General features: G+C 41.2%; 1 protein-coding gene across 1 annotated transcript; it reads right to left on the bottom strand.

The window, feature by feature from the left end:
• Positions 1-511: 511 nt before the first annotated feature.
• Positions 512-20,111, bottom strand: LOC308077890 (3-hydroxy-3-methylglutaryl-coenzyme A reductase-like; the record flags this gene model as incomplete). The annotated part of the gene is made up of 20 exons (XM_080418867.1): positions 512-1,136; positions 1,724-1,878; positions 2,218-2,376; positions 3,827-3,967; positions 4,793-4,963; positions 5,954-6,059; positions 7,713-7,870; positions 9,707-9,865; positions 10,966-11,160; positions 11,663-11,769; positions 12,237-12,473; positions 12,975-13,108; positions 13,692-13,828; positions 14,624-14,743; positions 15,533-15,639; positions 17,584-17,689; positions 17,941-18,025; positions 18,605-18,692; positions 19,364-19,475; positions 19,950-20,111. The coding sequence occupies 20 exons, from the start codon at positions 20,109-20,111 to the stop codon at positions 1,100-1,102; spliced, it is 2,676 nt and encodes an 891-aa protein (XP_080274993.1). The 3' UTR covers positions 512-1,099.
• Between the last annotated feature and the right edge of the window lie 4,331 nt (positions 20,112-24,442).

Below are 24,442 nucleotides of genomic sequence, written 5' to 3' on the forward strand. Positions count from 1 at the left end.
TGTCCTAATCATCATGACATTACCTTGATGTCACGGTGCAGACTCATTGCAACGATTATGCAACGAAAACAAATGACTCACGCCGACAAAGAAACCATAAGTTTGAATATTTTTAACCCATTAAGACCGGGAACGCATCTGTGTAACCACTTTATCCACATTTTATACTTTGGCTATTCAAAAATAGCAGATCTACAAGCTCATAGCTATGAGCTTGTAGATCTGCAAAATTGTGCAAATCTTTGAATATATATGTGTGTATATATATATATATATATATATATATATATATATATATATATATATATATATATATATATATATATATATATATATATATATATATATATATATATATATATATATATATATATATATATATATATATATATATATATATATGTTTTAAAGCAAAAAAATATATCTCAAATCTTTGCTCTTGGGGTCCCTGGAACAAAATATTTTGGGATTGGGGGGGGGGTCTGCGGCCAAATACATATCATTTTTAGACATGTTATTTGGCCGCGGACCCCCATCTCAAAATGTTTTGTTCCAGGGACCCCCCAGAAGCAAAAATCTGAGTTACAATTGTTCAGTTTAAAAATATATGTATTCAAAGATTTGCACTCATTTTCACAATTTATTTTTCAAAAATAGCAGATCTACAAGCTCATAGCTATGAGCTTGTATATCTGCTATTTTTTTAATAGCCCTTTTTTTTTTTAAATGACACAGATTATTTCCCGGTCTTAAAGGGTTAACCATCATATTTCAGTTTTCTCAAGCCAAGCAGCTCTGCTGTCCTTTCAAAATGTCTGTGAACCAAAAACATTTCAGCCACCCTGACCCAGTCACTGGATTCTGCTGTTGTAGTTAGGGGACTGCCATGGTTCACTGTTGTATCCTGTATCCTGATGTTCAGAATACACCAATACATTTCAAGGACCCCCATAAAGTTATAGACCTGTAATGGTCCATGTGGAACCCACCCACTCCCCCCTTTGAGAACCACTGGAATACACCATACGCTGTATCCTGATGTTCGGTACGGTACGGCAGGACTGGAAGCCGTTCAAACTCCCAGGATGCATCACTGTCGTCACGTCTTGGTTGTTTCCGGCAGGTTGACTTTAGATCTGACAAGAAAAAAATAAAGGTGAAACTCACTGCATAATCATGCACATTGAACAAAAGGATTGCTTTAAATGGGGTCTAAGTGACTTTTTTGTTATTTATTTTGTTTTAGAATAGAAATAAGTAAGTAATAAGTGTTGCATATCTCTATATTCTCATAGTAATCATTACTTAACAGGGGTCTCCCTGCCCCCAGCCCGTAGGAGTACGTGCAGTGACAAGTATCATCCTCCCCGCCCAGCTTCCCTCCTCACGGGGCCAATCGAGTTGAGGTCACCTACTTTATCACTGCGCCACCCAAGCACCCCTTGAAGAAAATACATTGTCACGTCGGGATACCAATTTCAAGATGAACAAGTGACATTGAATAATCTTTGTGGGGCTCTCTCTTCTGATTGGATAAAATTGGTATCCCAACTTACACATGTATTTTCTGTATTTTCCGTCTCTTCAGCACTTTAGTAACAGTTACTGAACAAACACTATATAGCAATGATTACTATCACAATATAGAGTATAAACTTTTGAACAAAAACACTTTTCTTTACACACATTATCACCGTGACGTCATTCTAATAAGACTACATACCTGTTATGGGTCATGTGACTTTGCACCAGGTGACCGGCCGCCAGAGCAGCCATGAGTGACAGCTCTCCTGCAAGCACCGCCCCACAGACCACGCTGGCCAATCGCCTGGCGTTCCTGCCTGGGTGATCCTGGACGCTGCCCTGGACACCCAGCATCTATATACACACACAATCAAAGGTCTTATTTGTAGGGCTGGACACCCAGCATCTATATACACACACAATCAAAGGTCTTATTTGTAGGGTTGGGATCCGGAAACCGGAATGAACCGGATCCAACATTGAGGAACCGGAATGGGTTTCCGTCACATTTTTAACCGGGTTTTATCACACTGTCAGAGCTGGGGTGTGGACTTCATGTCTGCTATGCAATTACAATTGTTTTTAATTTCAATGACCACCATAACTCTGAGAGTGTACAAATGCACAGATGGTGCTGACTTAAATCAGTTGTGGTGACTGAGAACTGTAATCCATAGGGAGTAGTAGTAGTACCCGTAGACAGGCTTGTTGAGGGGGTAGATTAGTTCCTCCTCCCACAGTTCCCAGTTCTATAGAAGGCATGGTACAGCTGATGTATAGATCCTCTCCCTGAGGACCTGCAGCTTCCATCTGCGTGATGCAGTTAGAAGATCCTACCGTCTGAGCGGCATCCTGGATGACAAACACACAATATGATTCATTATCAATAGATGTTTACATCTAAGTTCTACGGAGTGGTGGAAGAAGTACTCAGATATCTTTACTTGAGTAAAAGTAGCAATACCACAATATGAAAATACTCTGTTACAAGTAAAAGGCCTGTGTTCAAAATGTAAAAGTACAAAAGTATTGGCATCAAAATGTACTTAAAGTACCAAAAGTAAAAGTACTAATGTTTGAAAATAGCAGCTCACAACGTGTCGCGATGCGACGCGTTGCAAGTTTGTATATCGGCTATTTTCAAATAGCCTAAGTATAAAATAGGGCTAAAGTGGTTAATGTATGTTTTATAATATAGTCATTTATATCTACAAAGTAAAGTACAAAGCTAAAACAAATCCTCTCCATCCCATCTGTGTCCCAGGGGAGATACATTTTTGGCCCTCAACACATTTCTATATCGCCTGATCAGTTTTAAAATTGTACTCATTACATGTAAGCCCAGGCTAGGTCTAGCCCCAGCCTATATCTCGGACCTACATCTCCTCTATGTGCCTGCACAGCACGTAGTCTTAGATCCGTCAGTTAAATACAAAAGGTTGCATGGCCTTTGCCTTCAGAGCCCCTACCCTTTGGAATGCCCTGCCACTGGAGATCAGGCTCACTGAGTCTGTGGCAGTGTTGATTTCGTCGACTAAAACTATGACGAAAAATGTTCGTTGACTACCTTTTTTCACCGACCAAAACAAAATAAAAACTAAGCTACGATGACTAAAACTAAGACTAAATATATTGACAATTTCGTCAACAAATAAAAACTAGACTAAAATGTTAGTGAGGGATCTAGTGGAGAAGAGATCCAGTAGAACTAAAAGACAAGTCATTTTATGTTCGGTTGCACTAGGGTGTTGCGCTCTGAAAATAGCAGATCGGCTATTTTCAGCTTGCAACCAAGTGTAAAATCAGCCATTACAACGCCATCAAGGCACCGCCAAAATACATTTCACTCGACTAAATCAATTGTAGATTTAGTCGACTAAAATGTTATGTAATTTAGTCGACTAAAACTAGACAAAAACTAAAACATTTCAGTTGACAAAAATATGACTAAAACTAAAATGGAAATGTATTCAAAAAACTAAATCAAAGTTTGCTGTCAAAATCAACACTGGTGACTCTGTCCCCTGGTTTAAAACCCACTTTTGAAGATTAGCTATTCTTAGTCAATGATTCTAGTCCATCTCCGCTGGTCCTGCACCGGTATGAAAGTGGCATGTACGTGTGTGCATTTCTCCATCGTTTTCTGCATTGTTTTGAATCTTTCTTTTGTACTATTTTGAGTGTTATCTTTTGCCGTTTTCTTTGTAAAGCACTTTGTAACCCAGTTTTGAGAGGAGAGGTTTTATTATCATCAGTATATTTTCAGTACCTGCATAGTAGTACTATAGAATTATTTCAGTACCTGTCCACAGGCGATGTAAATGGCAGCTACGATGTTAGCGGCGTGAGCGTTGAATCCTCCGATGCTTCCAGCCATGGCCGAACCCACCAGGTTCTTATTGATGTTCAACTCAACCAGTGCAGCTGTTCTGCTCTTCAATACCTGAAAGATAATAATTATACACTGAATATGTTATGTTATTACCATGTGTACTGGCCTGGAAACCAGAGGGAAATTCTACTCCCCTCCCCCTTGTAATAGGCTCTATGCACAGCAGCCATATTATCACTTCCTTCACAGGTGTTACCAATGATACTAATGAAGGCTCTGTTCCATTTAGTGTAGCACAGTGGTTTCCACGACCCCCATAACGGGTCCATTTGGTTCCATTTGTACACTCTCAGAGTTACACACCTGAAAGGGGCCATTTGGAAGCCCATGAGGGTCCCTGGACCCCAACTGTCAACCCACTGGTGTAACAGAGTGTTTCCAGTGGGCCAACATGCACAATATCAGCACCCTGACTCTGTTTGACCAGAATGGAACAGAGCCTTCATTAGTATCATTGGTAACACGTAACAAATATTTTGAAAATAGACGATCTACAAGCTCACAAGTGACGCATTGTGAGCTTGTAGATCGGCTATTTTCAAATGGCGGAAATGTATATATATATATATACGGTATATATATAGCCAGGGCTGAAGTGGTTAATGTATGTTTTGTGATAATAATCAAAATCTGCAAAGTAACTAGTAACTAAATCTGTGAAATAATTGTAGTGGGGTAAAAGTACAATATTTACCTCTGAGATGTAGTGGAGTCGAAGTAAAAGCATTGAAAACGGGAAATACTCCAGTAAAGTAAAGAATCCTCAAAAGTGTACTTAAGCTCTACTCAAGTAAATGTACTTAGTTACTTTACACCACTGCATACAGATTATAGCTTTAGAGCAGCATATAGTTGTATAGTTGTGTAGTCTTGTACCTCTTTGACCACCCTGGCAGGTATGGTGGCCTCACACACCACAGACTTCCCACGGCCTAGAATCCAGTTCATGGCTGCAGGCTTCTTATCCGTACAGTAATTCCCACTGACTGATAGGACCTCCATGTCTGGGAAACGCTCCTTCAGTTTCGACACAGCCTTCTCCGTTCCCTGTAACACACACATACAGGCACGTGCACACATAGACATGAAAGGGGGCTTGAGCACATGCCCTTTTACCTGTCGGTAAAAAAGTGCCCTCTCCAGACTAAAAAATAAATACAAAAATTCTATTACCCCCCAAAAAAGGCATTTTACCTGCCCCGAGCGGCCTAACGGTAAGGCCGACAGAAATGTCAGTGGATGTGTTGGATGCAGCTCAAAGTGCACTTTACTCAGGTATCTAGCTCGTCGCCGTCAGAACTTCCTAGCCCGTGTTATTAAAGATAAACGGGTGACAACGGCCAAAACTTAAATCAACAATCGGCAAAAGTTTTTTTGGCAAGTCAGTTTTCAAGACGTTTTGGCCATTATCTCTGCACGTCCCTGCAGTGCACACATAAATACCATTCCACACGTTCAGCCTTTATTGTGAAAGAACAACAGACCACATGTGACAGAAACGCAAGTATGGGAGATCATAAAATGCTAGCAGGCCTAAAGCTGTGCACAGATTATGGCACTTTTAAAATCTTTAACGATTCAGTATTGAACGCTTAGATTATCTTAGATCATTTTACACATGCAAGATTCAAGATTTTAAAATAACGGGGCATCACACACTATAAGATTGTACAATAATGGGGCATCACACACTATAAGATTTGTATTGACGGTTTGTTGTATTGAGGGGTTGTCAATCTATGAACCGGAACACGAAACCAGGACTACGGTTATGCACAGAGTCTATAGCAGATCTACAAGCTCACAAGCTTTCCTTAAGAGTCTATAGTAGATCTACAAGCTCACAGGCTTACCTTACCATAAGTCTTACCATAAGTCTGTGAGTGTACAAATGGAACCAAATGGACCCGTAAGGGTGCATGTGGTTCCATTTGTACACTCTCAGAGTTACAGACCTGTAAGAACCCCCATTTGGAACCCACTTAAGTAACCCAGAGGGTCCATAGCAATCAGATCTACAAGCTCACACAAGCTTACCTTAGAGAGCATGTTCATGCCCATAGCGTCTCCTGTGTGCGACTGGAAGCGGATATACAGGTTCCTCCCTGCTAGACCGACCAGCAGCTTCTCTAGACGGGCATACCTGGAACACACACATATTTCACTTTAAAAGGCCTGATGCTCAGCGTTGATTGATTGATCGATTGAATACTTTATCATCAGCTTTGTTAACAGTACAGGTAGTACAGTCAAAGGTTATGCTAAAAAAACACAAAAAGCCCCAGGGGGATTGTGTCCTTTGTGGTCCATTGTAGTCAAAACCCACTTACATTTAGAGCCAGACAGATACCAGATTTTTTTGTCCGATCCCGTTCCCAATTTTTTGGAGAGTCCTCGACCACCAATTACTGATATTTGGTCAAAAAGTGCAACATTTCTACTCCATTTGAAAAACCGGGACACGTCGGCTGCATAACTGCCGATGACGATGTTGTCAAAATAGTGAAATAGTAAGTGGTGCATTTATATAGCGCTTTTATCCAAAGCGCTTTACATAGATTGTGCATTACATTCACACACACATTCATACAACGATGGCGGAGGAAACCATGCAAGGCACCGACCTGCTCATCGGGAGCAATTAGGGGTTCAGCATCTAACTCTGGAGGAGCCCGGGATCGAACCTCGCGGTTCCCATCCGGCCACTCTACCCCCGAGCCACTGCCGCCCATATAGTGACCGATATATCGCCCTGGCTCTAACTTTCATTCATGAAAGCTTATTTCGTCATTGCACCATTCCATGTTTTTGATTGATTAATTGTCTGAATACTTTATTAGTCAGCCATGTAAACATCATGGGGCACAGTCAGACATTTGGGCTAAACGGATAACACAAAACAGTTTCCATTGTGGTCCTATGTATTCAATTCATCAACATAGCATATAAAGTGAACACAATAATGCAGTGCATGTCATCAACAAATACAAACACTACATGTATGTAAAGAGATGGGAAATGTACATTTATCTCCCCTTGTAGTCTCCTGATAGATGTTTTTTCGGCCCTGACACCATCTTTAATGGATGGTGTCAGGGTATTCCACATTTTGGTGACAGAGTAGCAGAAGGAGAACTTGCCCATGTTTGTTCTAAATGTGGGTGCTACCAGATCATGGTGGCTCCCTCTAGTGTTGTGACTGTGGGTGTCACTCACTTTGGAGAAGTAGTTAGTCAGGTATCTCCTTGACTATCTTAAATACCAGTGGTAAAGTACATGTACTCAAGTACTGTACTTAAGTAAACTTTTGAGGTCCTTTTACTTTACCATAGTATTTCCAATTTTCAGTAGTTTTACTTCCCCACTACATCTCAGAGGCAAATATTGTACTTTTACTCCACTACAAAATAGCGTTAGTTACTAGTTACTTTGTAGATTTTGATTATTACAAAACATTACCCACTTTAGCACTATATACATTTTGGCTATTTGAAAATAGCCGATTTACAAGCTCCTCGCAGTATGTCGCGATGCGCCGCATTGTGAGCTTGTAGATCTGCCATTTTATACATTTGAAAACTTGTGAAACGGGACCTTCTGCATAATGAGTACTTTTACTTTTGTACTTTAAGTATATTTTGTGGGCTTAAGGCCCGAGAAGCAATCATATCAGTTTGTTTTGGTAGGGTCTTTGAAGCTTAGCTTTTTAGTGACATCGAGATGTCGAGAGAACCAAGAGGTGCACACATAATCAAAATGGCATCGAATGAGGGTTTTTCTGTCTGTTTGCACTGACCTGCTGGTCTGGTCGAAGGTCTGTTTGAGCAGAACAAACCCGTCCTGGGTCTCCAGCCAGGCTTTGACCTCCGCGGCCCGGCACGCCGAGGGCAGCCGAACCACAGGACCCCTGGTCATGCTGTCCGCCAGGACCCTGCTGACGCAGCCTCCACTCAACTGGAACGGAATGCAAACATCATGTCAGTGCACACACACACACACTTTACAGGCCGCTACTTAAGACTGGCTTATGATTAGTCGTATGGTGGTGACATCCAAAATAGTTAATCTACAAGCACTATTTTCAACAATGCAATATGACATAGTACAGTATGTATTAACCCATTAACTCATTCACTGCCACGGACGTAAACAAAATATTTTTTGTGGTTTTATTAAAGATCGCCCTGTTCTCGGTCACCCGGAGTGACCACTTTCACTGTAACTCACACGAATACGGAAATTACGTCATTCAAAGATTTCCGTTTCCGTCCACTCCCCGTTTAACTTTCTCATTAAAACGTCTCTATCTCAAGTTGACTTTTTCTTCGCAGTGTTCCGCGAGACACGCTGTTTTCAAAGTGCTGCTACAGGAGTCGGAAACGTTGCGGATGGAATATTTTTTCTCTGGGCGACACACACACGTAACGTGTCGGACATGCGGACAGGCGATCATAAGGGATATACATTTTCTGTGACCAGTTGGAAAAGGTAAGAGAAGCGTGCATCTTTGGCGAGTTGAAATGTGTGTTGTCTGGGCGACGCACACGGATAGCGTCTGTGTTTACAAATGATCGGACATGCGATCATAATGAAAATAACATTTTTGTGACCTGTTGAAAGTTAAAAAAGAAACGAAAATTGCTGGCAGTGGGCAAACACAGACAGAAATAAATCTGGCAGTGAATGAGTTAAGACCGGGAAAGCATCTGTCATTTTAGATTTTAACCATTATCTTGTACTTTGGCTATTTTTTTTTACATCATGAAAAATGTGTACAAATCTTTGAATATATATTTTTAAAGCGAACATTTGTAACTCAAATCTTTAACTCAAAACAGTTTTTTGAAAGAAATTATGTGGCTATAATCAGTGGTTCTCAAACTTTTTCATGTCAAGGACTCCCAAAATGATATGCATTTGGCCGCAGACCCCCATCCCAAAATATTTAGTTCCAGGGACCCCCCAGAAGTTGTAACAGAGTTAAAAATGTTCGCAAAAAATATATATATTCAAAGATTTGCACAAAGTTTCGGCGAGCTTGTATATCTGCTATTTTTGAATAGCCAAAGAAATCTTAAAATGACACAGATGCGTTCCTGGTCTTAAAGGTATTAGGTCCTTCTGTGCGATTAATTCAATTCAAAATGTTGTTTGTGTCCTTAGTGCATCCACACAGAACGAGAATAGCAAGTGGTGATAAAGCGACACAATTTCTAGTCGGACTAAGGGTGGATTTTTCACACCTGATTCGGATGCTATCAATGCATTGAATGGGACATTATCACCTCTTATTAGACCTTTGAATGGGCGAAATAGGCGACATACTGACCTACCCGCGATTTATCAGACCATTCATTGGGTGTTATCAAGACATACTGACCTACCAACGGAGAGGACTTAAATAGTTCAGTTCAGTTTCGGTTTTGGTTTTGGTTTCGGACCATGACGGAGGCGCGCAGTCACAGGCGAGAAGGACCACCGAGGGAGCTAAAGCGACCGAGTTGCCATCCTGAACGGTGTGACGTTCGCCTGTGCCTACTCAGCGCTGTTCGAGTTATGTACCGATAGGCACAGAATCGTAAATATTGTTATGGGGACTGCTCCGCCCCCAAGTAGGTCAGTAGCTCCTGATTACGCCCCATGAATGGTCTGACAAATCGCGGGTAGGTCTAAATCGCGCCTACTCACCCATTCAAAGGTCTGATAAAACGTGATAATCTCCCATTCAATGCATTGATAGCATTCGAAGCCGGTGATTTTTCACCATGTTTATGTATATGTTGTACTTACAGCCACCGCCCTGCATCCTCGGTTGGTGCTCGCCACCAGGGTGCCCTCTGTGGTCGCCATGGGAACTTGAAACTGCGTCCCGTCAAGTAGGAGAGGCCCGGCCACGCCCACGGGAACAGGCATGTAGCCAATGACGTTCTCGCAGCAGGCGCCCATCACCTATAGGAAACACATCGGCATCCTGTCAGTCACATCCTATACAATACTGTAACATACCATAATAATCAGGGGTGCACATAACTGGTGCGCAGGTGCGCATGCGCACCCAAAATAAATAATGAGCACCACATCAGACGACGCGAGGCGCTTTTGCGTACCAACAGCTGGGACCGGAATTTCCAAGCTTTTATTTTTTAGCAAAACTAAAAAATAAAAGCCTGGAGATCGAGGCTAGGAATTTACTTCACAATCACGCTAAAGCACGTGTCGGCCCCATGTACAGCCATAGGCGCAGGGGGACGCATGCTGTGATTGTGTGAGCCTCGCATCCTGACACACAGACAGGCTGCGACTCGCAGCGGCTGTTAGAGGCACTCGTCACCGATGATGAACGTACCGTAATGGTGCAAAATATGCCGTGAACGTCCCAAATTTGGCGGATAAAAGCAGCGCAGCACAGGGCACCAACCTGGGGGGTTCACCAAACAGCGAGAGTGAAAAAAAAACGACGAAAATCGGCGGAATTTGGAAGCAGAGCGTCCTTTTTTTCTCGCGCAGCCCCCCCCTGGCGGATTGGTGTCATCTTTAGAAAAAAAAAGACCAGTTGGCGTAGATCTACGCGACTGGCACGTGGCGGCTTTAAATAGGTTCGCGTAGATATACGCGACTGGCACTCAATTTGTTAATGTGCATTTGGCCGCGGACCCCCATCTGAAAAGATTTTGTGCCAAGGACTCCATACAAGATTTGTGGGGTTAAACATTTAAAAAAATATTCAAACATTTTAAAAAACTTTTTTTAATATGTATCTTTTTTTAGAAAATAGCTGATGTATATAGGACCCTGGCGTCCCCAAACCCTACTTTGAGAACCCCTGCATTAGACCACGGACCACCATAGCTCTGAGAGTGTACAAAATGGAACCAAATGGACCCTTCTGGGTCCATTTGGTTCCATTTTGTACACTCTCAGTGTTACATCCCCATAAGGGTCCATTTGGTTCCTAACTATCCATTATTCATCTGGGGACCCCCTGGAACCCCCTCAAGGACCCCTGGGGGTCCCCGGACCCCACTTTGAGAACCAACGGTATAAAGTACCTTTGAATAATCGTAGTCCTTATAAGGCAAAAGGTTTAAGGCGGAAGGGTGGGGCAAGTTGGACGACAGCATTTCTCTCCGTATGGCCACGCCCCTCTCTTCCGTTTCCATGACAACCTCCAGCTTATAGGGCAGGATGTTCCGCGTCATCACCAGGTTCACCACTTCCGCGTCGCTAAGGTAACGGGCGCCCCTCTGGAGAGAAACAAAACATCATTGATCTACACATCATCTTGAAAGAAATCACATATCCACAAACACACATCCTCAACTAACAACATTGGTGGTGTTATAAAAGTGACATTGGCTCATATGTTACTTCTAAGTCCTCCTTAACTCTTTCATTGCCAAGGACGGGAATTCCCGTCAGATTCATTTTTAATTGTTTTATAAAAGATTGCGCTGTTGTCTGTCACTCCAGTGATCAGGTTCACTTTCCACTCACCCGGATCCGGAAATAATGTCATCCGAAGATTTCCATTTCAGTCCACCTACTGTTTATTTGTTTCCTGGAAACGGCTCTATCTTGAGTTAACTGGTTTTGCCCTGAGCTTGTAGATATGCTATCTTTGAATAGCCAAACTATAAAATAATGGTTTAAGTGGTTACACAGATGTGTTCCCGGTTTAAATGGTTTAAAAACATTTTACGAAGATGATTAAAAGGATGAAAGAAACAAGCATGTATTAACATCTACCTGTGGATCCATGAGGATGGATAAACACTGGTCGACGGTTCGAGGCTCTGAGGGGAGGTGAAGTTGAGAAGAGGAGGGGCTCTCTGTCACCGGGGGATCAGTCACCTCTGATATAAAAAGATAAAGACATAAAGGAATAGTTCAATATGACAGCCAAGTAATTAATGCTAAAAACTTAACCCCCCCCCCCAAAAAAAAACAATCATATTTGAACTGGGGACCCTCCAAAATAATCATATTTGAGTTGAGGCATTATATTTAGTTTTACTCGGTTCCACAGATAAATATCGTGAAAATAGCAGATCTACAAGCACACATTTTTGCCTATTTTATTTAACAATTTGGCCAATGTTTGACCAGTTTTTATAGTCTAGCTTGTCGATTACTTTTGATCCAATAATGGTCTTTTTCTTTTCTTTCTTTTCTCTCTATTTTTTGGTCTTAAAAGTCCTTAAATTGTCACTTCACTGTCATCTGGGGACCCCCTCAAAATCATGTGGGGACCCCCCTGGGGGCCCCGACCCACAAGTTGAGAACCCTTTACATCACTGTGAATCGGGTGCTGAAGTCTCACCGGTCGTGTGTTTGGAGAGCGTGTCGGGCTCAGGTGCAGCAGTGGTGCAGCAGGCCGTGGAGGCAGCGCCGGCGGTCGTCTGGGGTTTGTGCGACCGCGAGTCCGTCGTCCCACAGCTTTCCGTCTCCGTCCCTCCTCCTCCTCTGTGTCTCACGGTCTGAGGGGGACAGCCGGCGGCTGGACTCTTCAGAGACTGAGAGGACTCCGAGGTGGTTCTGGTTCTGCAGCATTCCGTCTCTGTCATAGGAACGCAGCATCGATCGGGGATTAATCGTCATCATATCGGTATCGGTCATTTTTAGATTCCTTTGGCTATTCAAAAATAGCAGATCTAAAAGCTCTTGTTTTGAAAAATCGTGAAAATTGTGCAAATCTTTGAAAAAATATATATAATTTTTTTACTCAAATCTTTGAATATATATATTTTTTCAACTCAAATCTTTGCTTCTGGTGGGGGGGGGGGGTCCCTAGAACAAAATATTTTGAGATGGGGGCCAAATACATATCATTTTGGGTGGTCCTTGACTAGAAAGAAAGTTTGAGAACCACTGATTTACACTTAATTATCAGTGCGCCAAAAAATAGCAGATCTACAAGCTCACAACGGGTCTCAGGCGCGTTGTGAGCTTGTAGAGCACAACGAGCTTGTAGATCACAGAAGAAATCTACTGATTTAGCAGGCAATTTGTAGAATGGGCCTCAGGTCTTCATGGGTTTTAACAGTGCAAATGAACCAACCTGTCCCTCTGTGGGAGCTGATGGTTGGACTCTTCAGGGACAGGGAAGACTCGGCCTCCGTCTGCTCAAAGAAGACGTACTTCACAGCCAGGAGCAACGCCAGGCCCAGGGTGATCACCTGCTCTAGATCCATGCTGACAACAACACACACTAATCAATTTAACCCATTCCATCCAGGAACGCATCTGTGTCACTTTAGATGTTCTTTGGCTATTCAAAAATAGCAGATATACAAGCTCATAGCGCGGCACCGAGTGCCACGCTATGAGCTTGTAGATCTGCTGTTTTGGAAAAAAAGAAATCGTGAAAATGTGTGCAAATCTTTGAATAAGTCAAATATTTGCTTCTGGGGGTCCCTGGAACAAGATATGTTGAGATGGGGGGGGGGGGGGGGGGAGTCTGCGGACAAATATGTGGTCCTTGACATGAAATACGTTTGAGAACCACTGATATTATAGCAACATATGACTTTAAAAAAAAACTGTTAGGATTTAGACGACATTTGTAGAATCCCCCAGAAGCAAAGATTTGAGTTACAAATGTTCGCTTTAAAAAATATGTCTGTCTTCAAAAATAGCAGATCTACAAGCTTGAATATCTGCTATTTTTGAATAGCCAAAGTATAAAATAATGGTTAAAGTGGTTAAAATCTAAAATGACAGATGATTTCCCGGTCTTAATGGGTTAATCAGTGGCGATGTGACACTCCAGGGTTACCTGGAGATGTGCAGGGGCCACATGGAGCTGGTGGAGTCCAGCCTGTGGGCGATGGGACCCTCCTCTGATGTGCGATTGTGACCCGGTTCGTCTGCAGCTAAACGACTGTGAGCGTGGACCAGCACCAAGCCTAGAGACTGTGGAGAGAGAACAACATGGATTTTATGCACTAGAACCAAGCCTAGAGACTGTGGAGAGAGAACAACATGAATTATATGAACTAGAACCAAGCCTAGAGACTGTGGAGAGAGAACAACATGAATTATATGAACTAGAACCAAGCCTAGAGACTGTGGAGAGAGAACAACATGAACTATACCTAGAGACTTAAGAGGACATAAGAGAACATTAAGAGAACAATTAATGGACCAGAACCAACAGAACAAGGCCTGAGGCTGATGAGAGATGTTCTCTACATGTATGAGTCTGTTCATATTAACACATTGAGTGCCAAACACGAGAATTCTCGTGTTTGCAAATACACCCGTCGAGTGCCATAAACCTGTAAAATGGAATGGACGGATGTGACAAGGGCCCAAAAAACGTCTCTTCCGTCCGATCCAATGATAGGATCTTGAGAGAAAGGTCCACATCTCCATATCTTTTTACATTGGTGAAAACAAGCCATTTTCGACGGGCGATCACTCTGCAATGGCGGATCGCGTTAGAAATATTATTGTTCCAGTCGTTAGTCGGAACCCTCGACCATCGCGCACACACACCCTTCGTTTACATCAGGGTCCTTGTGGAGGCTTCTACAGCTCTAAACATATCAGCGTAAACGGTAAGAAACGCTGGCACTGGATGTACCCTGTTTTAAAAAACCTCTTGCACTTGATGTGTTAAATGCTTTTAAATCAACTAAATGGTTCTTTAGTGTATTGTTTTTTACTGTATGTGCGTGTTCATATCAAACGGAGGTCTTTTCTCACCATGATAATTTTAACCCTTTGGGTGACAGGGTTGGGCTTGTTGTCTTCTTCTTCAGCCAGGACTGAGGCAAAGTGGCTCAGTTGCCAGATGGGACGACCTTCGCGGCTTTCCCTGGATAACTGTAGACACAGTACAAATACACTATTACTGTATGAATATATGATTATGAATATTGCTGCTACTGCTGCCTCTGCCACTATCATTATTATGTTTAATCTATTAAGACCGGGAACATATCTCTGTCATTTCAGATTGCTTTGGCTATTCAAAAATAGCAGATATACAAGCTCCTTGTAGATCTGCCATTTTTTAAAAAATCGTGGAAAAGGTGTGCAAATCTTTGAAAATATATATATTTTAAAGCGAACATTTGTAACTCAAATCTTTGCTTCTGGGGGGTCCCTGGAACAAAACATTTTGAGATGGGGGTCCGCGGCCAAATAGATATCTAGAAATGTTTTCTAAATCCTAACAGTAATGTTAGGACAGTGGTGCTCCAACTTTTCCATGTCAAGGACCACCCAAAATTTTATGTATTTGGAAGCCCAGATTGGAGTAATAAATGTCCGCTTTAAAACATATACATACACACATACATACATACATACATACATACATACATACATACATACATACATACATACATACATACATACATACATACATATATATCACACACACACACACACACACACACATATATAAAAAATTGCACACATTTTCCACGATTAAAAAAAAAAGAAGCAGATCTACAAGCTCATCTATGAGCTTGTAGATCTGCTGTTTTTTGAATAGCCAAAGAAATCTTAAAATGACACAGATGCGTTCCCGGATCTTAAAGGGCTAATACACAAACACACACATCTTGTCTTAAAGTGTATTCCTGTATCTTATCTTATCTTAATTACCTCCAGCACCAGTGAAACGCAGGCAGGGAAGAAAGTCATGAAGACAAAGTAGTTTGCCAACACCGACATGCAGCCAAAACAACACATGATCTCTAGTTGAGGAACACCTGTAGGAAAACAACGAGAGTTCATCATTATTGATTATTGATTATGGATCTGTCCATTTTCAGAGAGACGCATACAGAACGAGAATGTGTCTTGATTTGTGATTGTAATTGCATGTTTGGAATTGTAACAGCTGAAATCAATAATATGTCAGTATTCCGATATTAACCTAAGGGCCGCATTAAGTGAAGGTGGGGGCTGCATGTCGCCCCCGGGCCACCAGTTGCCCATGTATGATGTAACCTGTAATAGTGTGATTAGTGAGTAACAAGTAAGAAAAAAAACTAATCTTAACCCATGGAATGGTGCATGAACCCCCCACCACTATTGCGTGGGGTGGGTATATGATGGACCCACCCGACACAATAGTGGTGGTCCCCAGGTTGCTCTTAGTCTAGGGCTTTCACCGACTAGTATAACCACTAGTCGACTAGTATAACCACTTGTTGGTACTAGTCGAATAGTTGGCGAGAAAAAAACAAAACATTGTTTTAATGCCATAGTAATGGCCCATTACTATTATCCTCCTGCCTTATTTTTTTTATCAAAAGGGGGTCAAAAGTATGACCAATAATAGCCTATTATTGGGCAATAACCCCCTTTTGAGGATCCTTGGAGACGCTACTGTGCTGCTGTGCCAGAAGCGCTTCCCTTAAAACGGCATAAACATAAAGGCAGGAGGATAATGATAATAGTAATGGCATTAAAACAATGGCAAAAAAAAATATATATATATATGATTTTTTTTTCTTCTTTTTTTTAAGTCGACTAGTCGACTACCACTGGGTCAAAGTAGTCGACCAGTAATAATCTCTAGTCGTGAAAGCCCTATCTTAGTCAGGATGGTGGTCCCTGGGTCAAAAGAAAAAAGCAACGCACCTGGGGTGACAGGGCTTTCTCAGTTGCAGCCCCTCTCCCTTTGGAACCCACTCCCACCTCACATCAAAGCCGCCCCCACCCTTGCCCTGTTCAAAGCGTCCCTCAAAACCCACCTTTTCAGACTCTCTTTCCCCGCCTAATTCAAAACTCCCTTTCTGCCTTTTAGTTTTAGCTTGATATTTTTTTTTCTTTGCTCAGTTTTTTTTAAAACTAATTTTCTCTTAATAAAGTTGTTTAATTTGTTTTGTTGTAAAGCGACTTTGAGTATCAGTGTATTTTTATTATCCTACATATAATTTAAGGAATGTCAGTCTGTCAGTCTGTCTGAAGTGCTTGGTTCTCTTCAGTGGCTGTAGAAGCAATTGCTCTGCACTTGCACAAGGCCGTTCATCATTAGCACATGCCCACCGTGAGGAAGCCTGTTTTTCACTTTACCCAAATTCAAGCTGTTTATTTTCCTTTTTTGAAAACACAGTCTAACTCTGCGACCGCAGTTTGCGCCGTTACTGCGCATGCCCGATGGAATGAATGCATTTTTACAGGGTTGCCAGGTTTTGTGAGAGAAACAAGCAAAACCTGGTCTATGAAAACAAGCCCAAACTAAGAGAGCCCAAGTCGCTTATAATAAGCGGTGTGTGTTCTCTGTGGCTCCACGACGCGGCGACGGGATGCGCACGTGCGTGTGTCGTGTAGTACAACGCACAGAATACAAACTCACTTTCCATCCCTGATATACTGTCTGTGCACAGCGCATAACCCATAACTGCACACTTTGGGTGCTCATATCCCCCGACGGGTATGGTCTAGTTATTATTATTGGAATGTGTTGTTGAAGATGGATTGGTTGAAGATGGATGGATGGATGGATAGTTGTTTAATACAGATTGGACTTTTCTGTCTCAGGAACAGGGCTGTATGGATACCCTCCAAGTTCCTTGCGGCTGACTTAAGCACTATGTCATACTTTGTTGTATGCTCGTGTTACGCTGTGAAGACAGCAGATCCAAGCATCAAAACCTTTGAGGACGTGTTTGACCTATACTGACATCAAGTGGATGTGCACTAACCTGACATGGTTCCCACGCCGATGACCAGACACTCGACCAGAGCGTCTAGCGTGAAGGTTGGACCCAGGATGGCCATGCCCTGAGAGATGTTCTCCCTTACCTCCTCCTGCACACACACACACACACACACACACACACACACACACACACACACACACACACACACACACACACACACACACACACACACACACACACACACACACACACACACACACACACACACACACACACACACACACACACACACACACACACACACACACACACACTTAATTACATGTCAAGAATACCCACACTCTATAAATATAAATAGGTGGGTGTTGTATTTGATGGGGGTCAGGGGTGAAATGTTACCTGAGAGTTTGAGCTGAGGGCGAACTTGGCCAACGTACAGGCTTTGGAAAGGTCAGTGAGGAGGAGGAAGAATGGCAGAGCTTCACTGCAATGAAAACACACACACATGACAACCCTGCATTATTATCACAATGTGATGGATATGTTCAAAAAGAGAATTGAAAACTCTTTGTTAAATTTGTAATGTTATCAATATTAGGGAGAGGCATTTGGGCCTTTTATGTAAACGTGTAACGTTTGGACTGTGGGTGATTAACTGTCTATGACGTCATATCAATAAATAGAATTGCAGTCCTTTAAGTGGGCAGTTCAAATAGGGCCTAAAACATGGATTGTAGGTCTATATCTCATGTACGTTTTTTTTCTTCCCTATAAATGTTTTGTTTTCTTTTTGTAAGTATTGCAAAATATTGTATGATGAACAATTATAGATAGTATATATTTATTTATGCCATTAATATTCTGTTTTTTGACTTGATTTTGGTTAATTTCGGTTATTTAGTCCTAAACTGTTAGTGACACACATTTTGGTTAATCGTCCCATCCCTAATAACTATAAATATTCTTCTTATGGGGGTCCCTGGCGCAAAATCTTTTCAAATGGGGGTCCTTGACATGAAAATATATGATAAATACCGATCTCTATGCAAATGCAATGACTTACTTGAGGCCGGTCAATTCTTTCCCAAAGAAGTGAATGACCACGGTACTGAAAATGAAACTGGAGAACACGGTGAAGAGCCCCGCAATACCTGCAGAGATAGAATAAATACCAAATTATTGCTGCACACATACAGTGTTGATGTGTGGATTTAAATAAACTTTATCATTCTACAGAATCTGTAGAATTATCATTCTACAGTCACACAAAAAAATAGCAGATCTACAAGCTCACAACGCATCACGATGCGCTGTGAGCTTGTAGATCGGCTATTTATTTATTTTTATATTGAACCAATGAAAAGTATTAACAAGAGCTTGTGACTACATTGGATCACAGCTGGTTCCTTTTTTACATTTCCAGAACAGTTTTGAACAAACCACCCGATACAGCCACGAAATGCAACAACACATGGTACTGACCCAGGATGTACTTGGATACATTGACATGGTACTGACCCAGGTCCTGTACTTGGATACATTGACATGGTACTGACCCAGGATGTACTCGGATACATTGACATGGTACTGACCCAGGTCCTGTACTTGGATACATTGACATGGTACTGACCCAGGATGTACTCAGATACATTGACATGGTACTGTACTGACCCAGGATGTACTCGGATACATTTACATGGTACTGTACTGACCCAGGATGTACTCGGATACATTTTACATGGTACTGACCCAGGATGTACTTGGATACATTTACATGGTACTGACCCAGGATGTACTCGGATACATTTGACATGGTACTGACCCAGGATGTACTTGGAGCCCAGCTGTCGGAGGTTTTTGAACTGGAAGTAGATGTAGACGATGGCCATGCAGCGCGTGACCGTCAGGATGATGACGTCACTGCTGAGGACTTTCTGTAGAGATAGATTCATGTTCACGGTTATGTGTAGGCCGGTGGTGTAAAGTAACTAAAGTACAATTACAATTTTGAGGTATTTTTTTTACTTTGCTGGAGTATTATTTACTTCTACTCCACTGCATCTCGGAGGCAAATATTTTACTTTTACTCCACTACAATTATTTGAAACCTTTTGCTACTAGTTACTTTGTAGATATAAACTATTATATTATAAAACATACATTAGCCACTTTGGCAACATTTTATACATAGGCTATTTGAAAATAGCTGATCTACAAGCTCACAACGCGTCGCGTTGTGAGCTTGTAGATCTGCTATTTTCAAACAAGTAAATTTCGAAATCCGGATTTTTACTTGTAACAGAGTACTTCTACATTGCAGGTATTGATACTTTCACTTAAGTAAAAAAAACTGTGAGTACTTTTTCCACCAGTACTGGTTGCTACCCTAGTTCCCATAGTAAACTGACCTCTTGGACTTTAGGACACTCGTCCCAGCTGCACACTTGCTGGCTGACAGCCAGGCCGCTCATGGACATGAGGCAGACGGTCAGAGCGATGGTCCCCACGATCACCTCCCACGGGTGGGAGGCCACCAGCAGGCCGTAGCGCCTGAACACCCCCGCCAGCATGGTGTGGTCCCTGATGCTTAACGAGTCACCTGTATGGAGAAAGGTTCAAATGATACCTCGTTAATACCACAATACACCACAATATACCACTTTATCAGTGGTGGGAAGAGTACTCAAATGTTTTACTTAAAGGGCAAGACCACTTTGGTAGAGGTTTGGGTTGTGTAGTTACCTTGCCATGATGTAACTCCAAAGGTGGACAAGAAATCAAAAATAATTGCTCCATTGATTAGAAATTGATCATTCTAAATTTGCTCCTCATTGACTTACATTGTACGGTAAAACAGCTCTTAAACTCACTCTTTTAGCACGTAAATGAACACGAATAAAGCTGATTCAGACAATCTAGAGCATCACCGAACCCAGTACTGTTTGTTTTTTTAATAAAAATGTTAACTTCCTACTTATTTTACTATTTGAAGATCCGGATCCGCGAATCCAGTCCGGGTTTTCTTCTTAATAAAAATAGCAAAATCAACAGGAAGTTAACATTTTTATAAAAAATAAAAACAGTACTGGGTTTGGTGATGTTCTATATTGTCTGAATCAACTTTGTTTGTGTTTGTTTATGTGCTAAAAGAGTGACTTTGAGAGCTGTTTTACCGTACAATGTAAGTCAATGAGGAGCAAATTTAGAATGATCAATTTCTAATCAATGGAGCAATTATTTTTGATTTCTTGTCCACCTTTTGGAGTTGGCAAGGTAACTACACAACCCAAACCTCTACCAAAGTGGTCTTGCCCTTTAAGTAAAAGTATCAATACTGCAATGTGTAGAAGTGCTCCGTTACAAGTAAAAGTCGGGAATTCTAAATTTAGTTGAGCAAAAGTACAAAAGTATTGGTATCAAAATGTACTTAAAGCACCAAAAGTAAAAGTAATAAAATGTTTGAAAATAGCAGATCTACAAGCTCACAACACGTCTGCTATTTTCAAAATAGCCTATGTATAAAATAGGGCTAAAGTGTTTATAATGTAATCTTTTATATCTGCAAAGTAACTAGTAACTAAAGTTTTCAAATAATTGTAGTGGAGTAAAAGTACAATATTTGCCTCTGAGATGTAGTAGAGTAGAAGTAAAAGTATAGATAATTGGAAATACACTAGCAATGTAAAAAATACCTAAACATTTTACTTAAGTACAGTACTTGAGTACATGTACCCGTATTACTGTCGCAATTGTTACAATAATCGTTTAGTCGCAATTATTTGAGATAATTGCAATTATTTTGACATAATCGTCATAATCGTTTCCATGCTGAAAAATGTTCACCTATTTTCAAATATATAAAACAAATCAGAAATAGCTGATCTACAAGCTTACGACGTGTTTTAAGCTTGTAGATCAGCTCATAAGATGGTAGATTGTAGATCAGCTTTTAAGTTTGTAGATCAATGCATCGTGACACATTGTAAGCTTGTAGATCAGCTATTTCTGCTTTTTTTTTTTACATGTATAACATTTTTGAATATGTCAATAATTTCTTTGTGAATTTCAGTTATTTGTCATATCTGCCCTGTGCAATTTTTGAAGGCTTCACATGTTCCAATGTTCAATGCCAAACACACAATTAAATCGTTAATCGCAATTATTTGAGTGACAATTAATCGTCAACTTAAATTTGGAATCGTGACGGCCCTATCAGTGACTCAGCTGTGTAGGGAAGGTTACATTTAGACCACATTGTACCATGACACACTATACCAGGGGGTCCGGGACCCCTATGGGGTAGTGATGAGCGGGCCGACCCGTAACCCGCGGGTCAACCCGCGGCGCGGGTGGTCGAGTCAGGATTTCAGAGGTAATTATGCGGGCTGCGGGTGAGCGCTCTCACACGCCAAAAAAAAAAAATTACTATTTTGAACAACATGCTTGTTTATTTAGCCCATGACAATGTTGTGCTACTGTAAACATTTAAAGCGACTTTGGGTACTTAAAAGAGCGCTATATAAATCTGTACTATTATGATGATGATGATGATTATCTTTTTTTTCCCACCGCGGGGCGGGTTGAGCCACAGATTTATATATGGGTTCCGTGGCGGGGCGGGTCATGAAAAAACCCGACCCGCACATCACTACTAGGGGGGGATTCTCAGAGTTACTACAGGGGAGGCCACCAAATCTGTGTGATATTGGAACTTTTATTTGATTTTAATAACCACTTAACCCTAGCATGCCTATTCTGGGGGGGGCATTCGCCAAAAATAGCAGATCTACAAGCTCATTGTGGGCATGTAGGTCGCATTGTGAGCTTGTAACTCTTGAGGGAAAAAAAGAGCAGACCAGGTACAGAGCCAAAGGTCAAGTTGACTAAGCACCGAGGGTTTAAGTGGGTAAATGTCTGAAAATACATGTTAACATGAATCCAACATGTTAATAGATAATATCGCACGCACGCACACGCACACACACACACACACACACACACACAAGTTCTGTCAAACAAGTCTATAAAGTTATTTATGAAATCTATGAAAAGGTTTACTCTACAACACAATGCTATACAATATGTAGTGGGGGGTCCCTGCTTCATCTCTCCCTTGGCTAAGGGGTCCTTGGTCAGAAAAAGGAGACCCCTGAACACTACCCTATTTCTAATGTAGCTAAAACAGCAAATCTACAAGCTCACAACGAGCAATTGTTTTACTTAAGTAAAAGTATCAATACTGAATTGTGGAAATACTCTAGTTACAAGTAAAAGTCCGGAATTCAAACTACTTGAGTAAAAGTACAAAAGTATCGGTATCAAAATGTACTTTAAAAAAACACACGTAGAAAGTACTCATTATGCAGCATGTCCCATTTCACAGGTTATCATTATGTCTAAAATTGATACAAACACTTTTAAAATAGCAGATCTACAAGCTCACAATTGTGAGCTTGTAGATCTGCTATTTTCAAATAGCCAATGTTTAAATAGGGCTAAAATGGTTTGATGTATGTTTTGTAATGATACTCAAAATCTACATAGTAAGAAACTAAAGTTCTCAAACAATTGTAGTGGAGTAAAAGCATAATATTTGCCTCTGAGATGTAGTGGAGTTAGGTGGTTCACATGACGCTCATCTGTCACAAGCGTCATGGCGCAACTTGTTCCTGGTTTTTGTAAATGTAAATTGTAAATGTATCCATTTACAACCCGTACATCTATATAAACGTTTAGATTTCAAATATAAAGTGCTGCCCCCACGGCCATGGATGTAACAAGTTAAAACGCCCGGGTCTAAGTACCCGTATCTTCCGTATCGTTCAATAAAAAGCATTTAATTTAATCGATCGGTGGCTATTTTCTAAAAATTTCCTTCATATGCTTTCAACTACGCGACCCTATCGGTTGCGACGTGTACTGCACTCTTGATACATTACAACTCTATGAGAAAATGGCCGCCGATAGGTTTAAAAAGCTTTTTATTGAACAATGCGGAAGATACGGGTACTTAGACCCGGGCGTTTTAACTTGTTACATCCGTGGCCGTGGGGTCAGCACTTTATATTTGAAATCTGCACGTTTATCTGTAAATGGAGAAATTTAAAAACCACGAGCAAGTTGCGCCATGACTGTCGTGATAAGACACTCATGATTCAGGGCTATTGAAGTAAAAGTATAACAAACTAGAAATACTCCAGTAAAGTAAAATATCCTCAAAATTTTAAGTACAGTACTTGTAAATGTACGGTAAATGTACTTAGTTACTTTACACCACTGCATTCCCGTTAGCACTGCGTTACATTATGTTAGCATTATGCTAGCCTAGTGATGCTAACCGTCACATTACATAATAATAACGTCGTTAACGCGGCGGCACAAAGCGCCGTTAAACGTCTTTCCTGTCGTTGTGTACGTTAATGAAACAACGTGTAGAATCTCACCGTTAATCAATGGATCATTTAACCTTCATTTGCTACAGCTGCGCGACCCCAGAACCCTGATGACACAACACAGCCATAGAGTTAGAATGATAGATATCTAGAGAACGGACAGAGTGCCCTGCCCCCACCTATTCCACTGGTACAAGTACTCCTGTGTAAGTATAATTTTGAGGTATTTCTTTTTACTTTACTGGAGTATTTCCAATTTTCAGCACTTTTAATTCTACTCCACTACATCGCAGAGGAAGATATTGTACTTTTACTCCACATATTTTACAAGTGGAATAATTAATACTAATTGCACTATAATGTGTCGAAAACTTCAGTTACTAGTTACTTTGTAGATTTGGATTATTATTACAAAACCACTTCAGCCAGGACAGCCCTAGATACATTTCGGCCATTTGAAAATGCTATTTTTAAAAGATTGTATGCATTTTATACATTTTATACATTTG

Source organism: Gymnoscopelus braueri (genome assembly GCF_963280865.1).
Source record: "Gymnoscopelus braueri genome assembly, chromosome: 22".
NCBI classification, from domain to species: Eukaryota; Metazoa; Chordata; class Actinopteri; order Myctophiformes; family Myctophidae; genus Gymnoscopelus; species Gymnoscopelus braueri.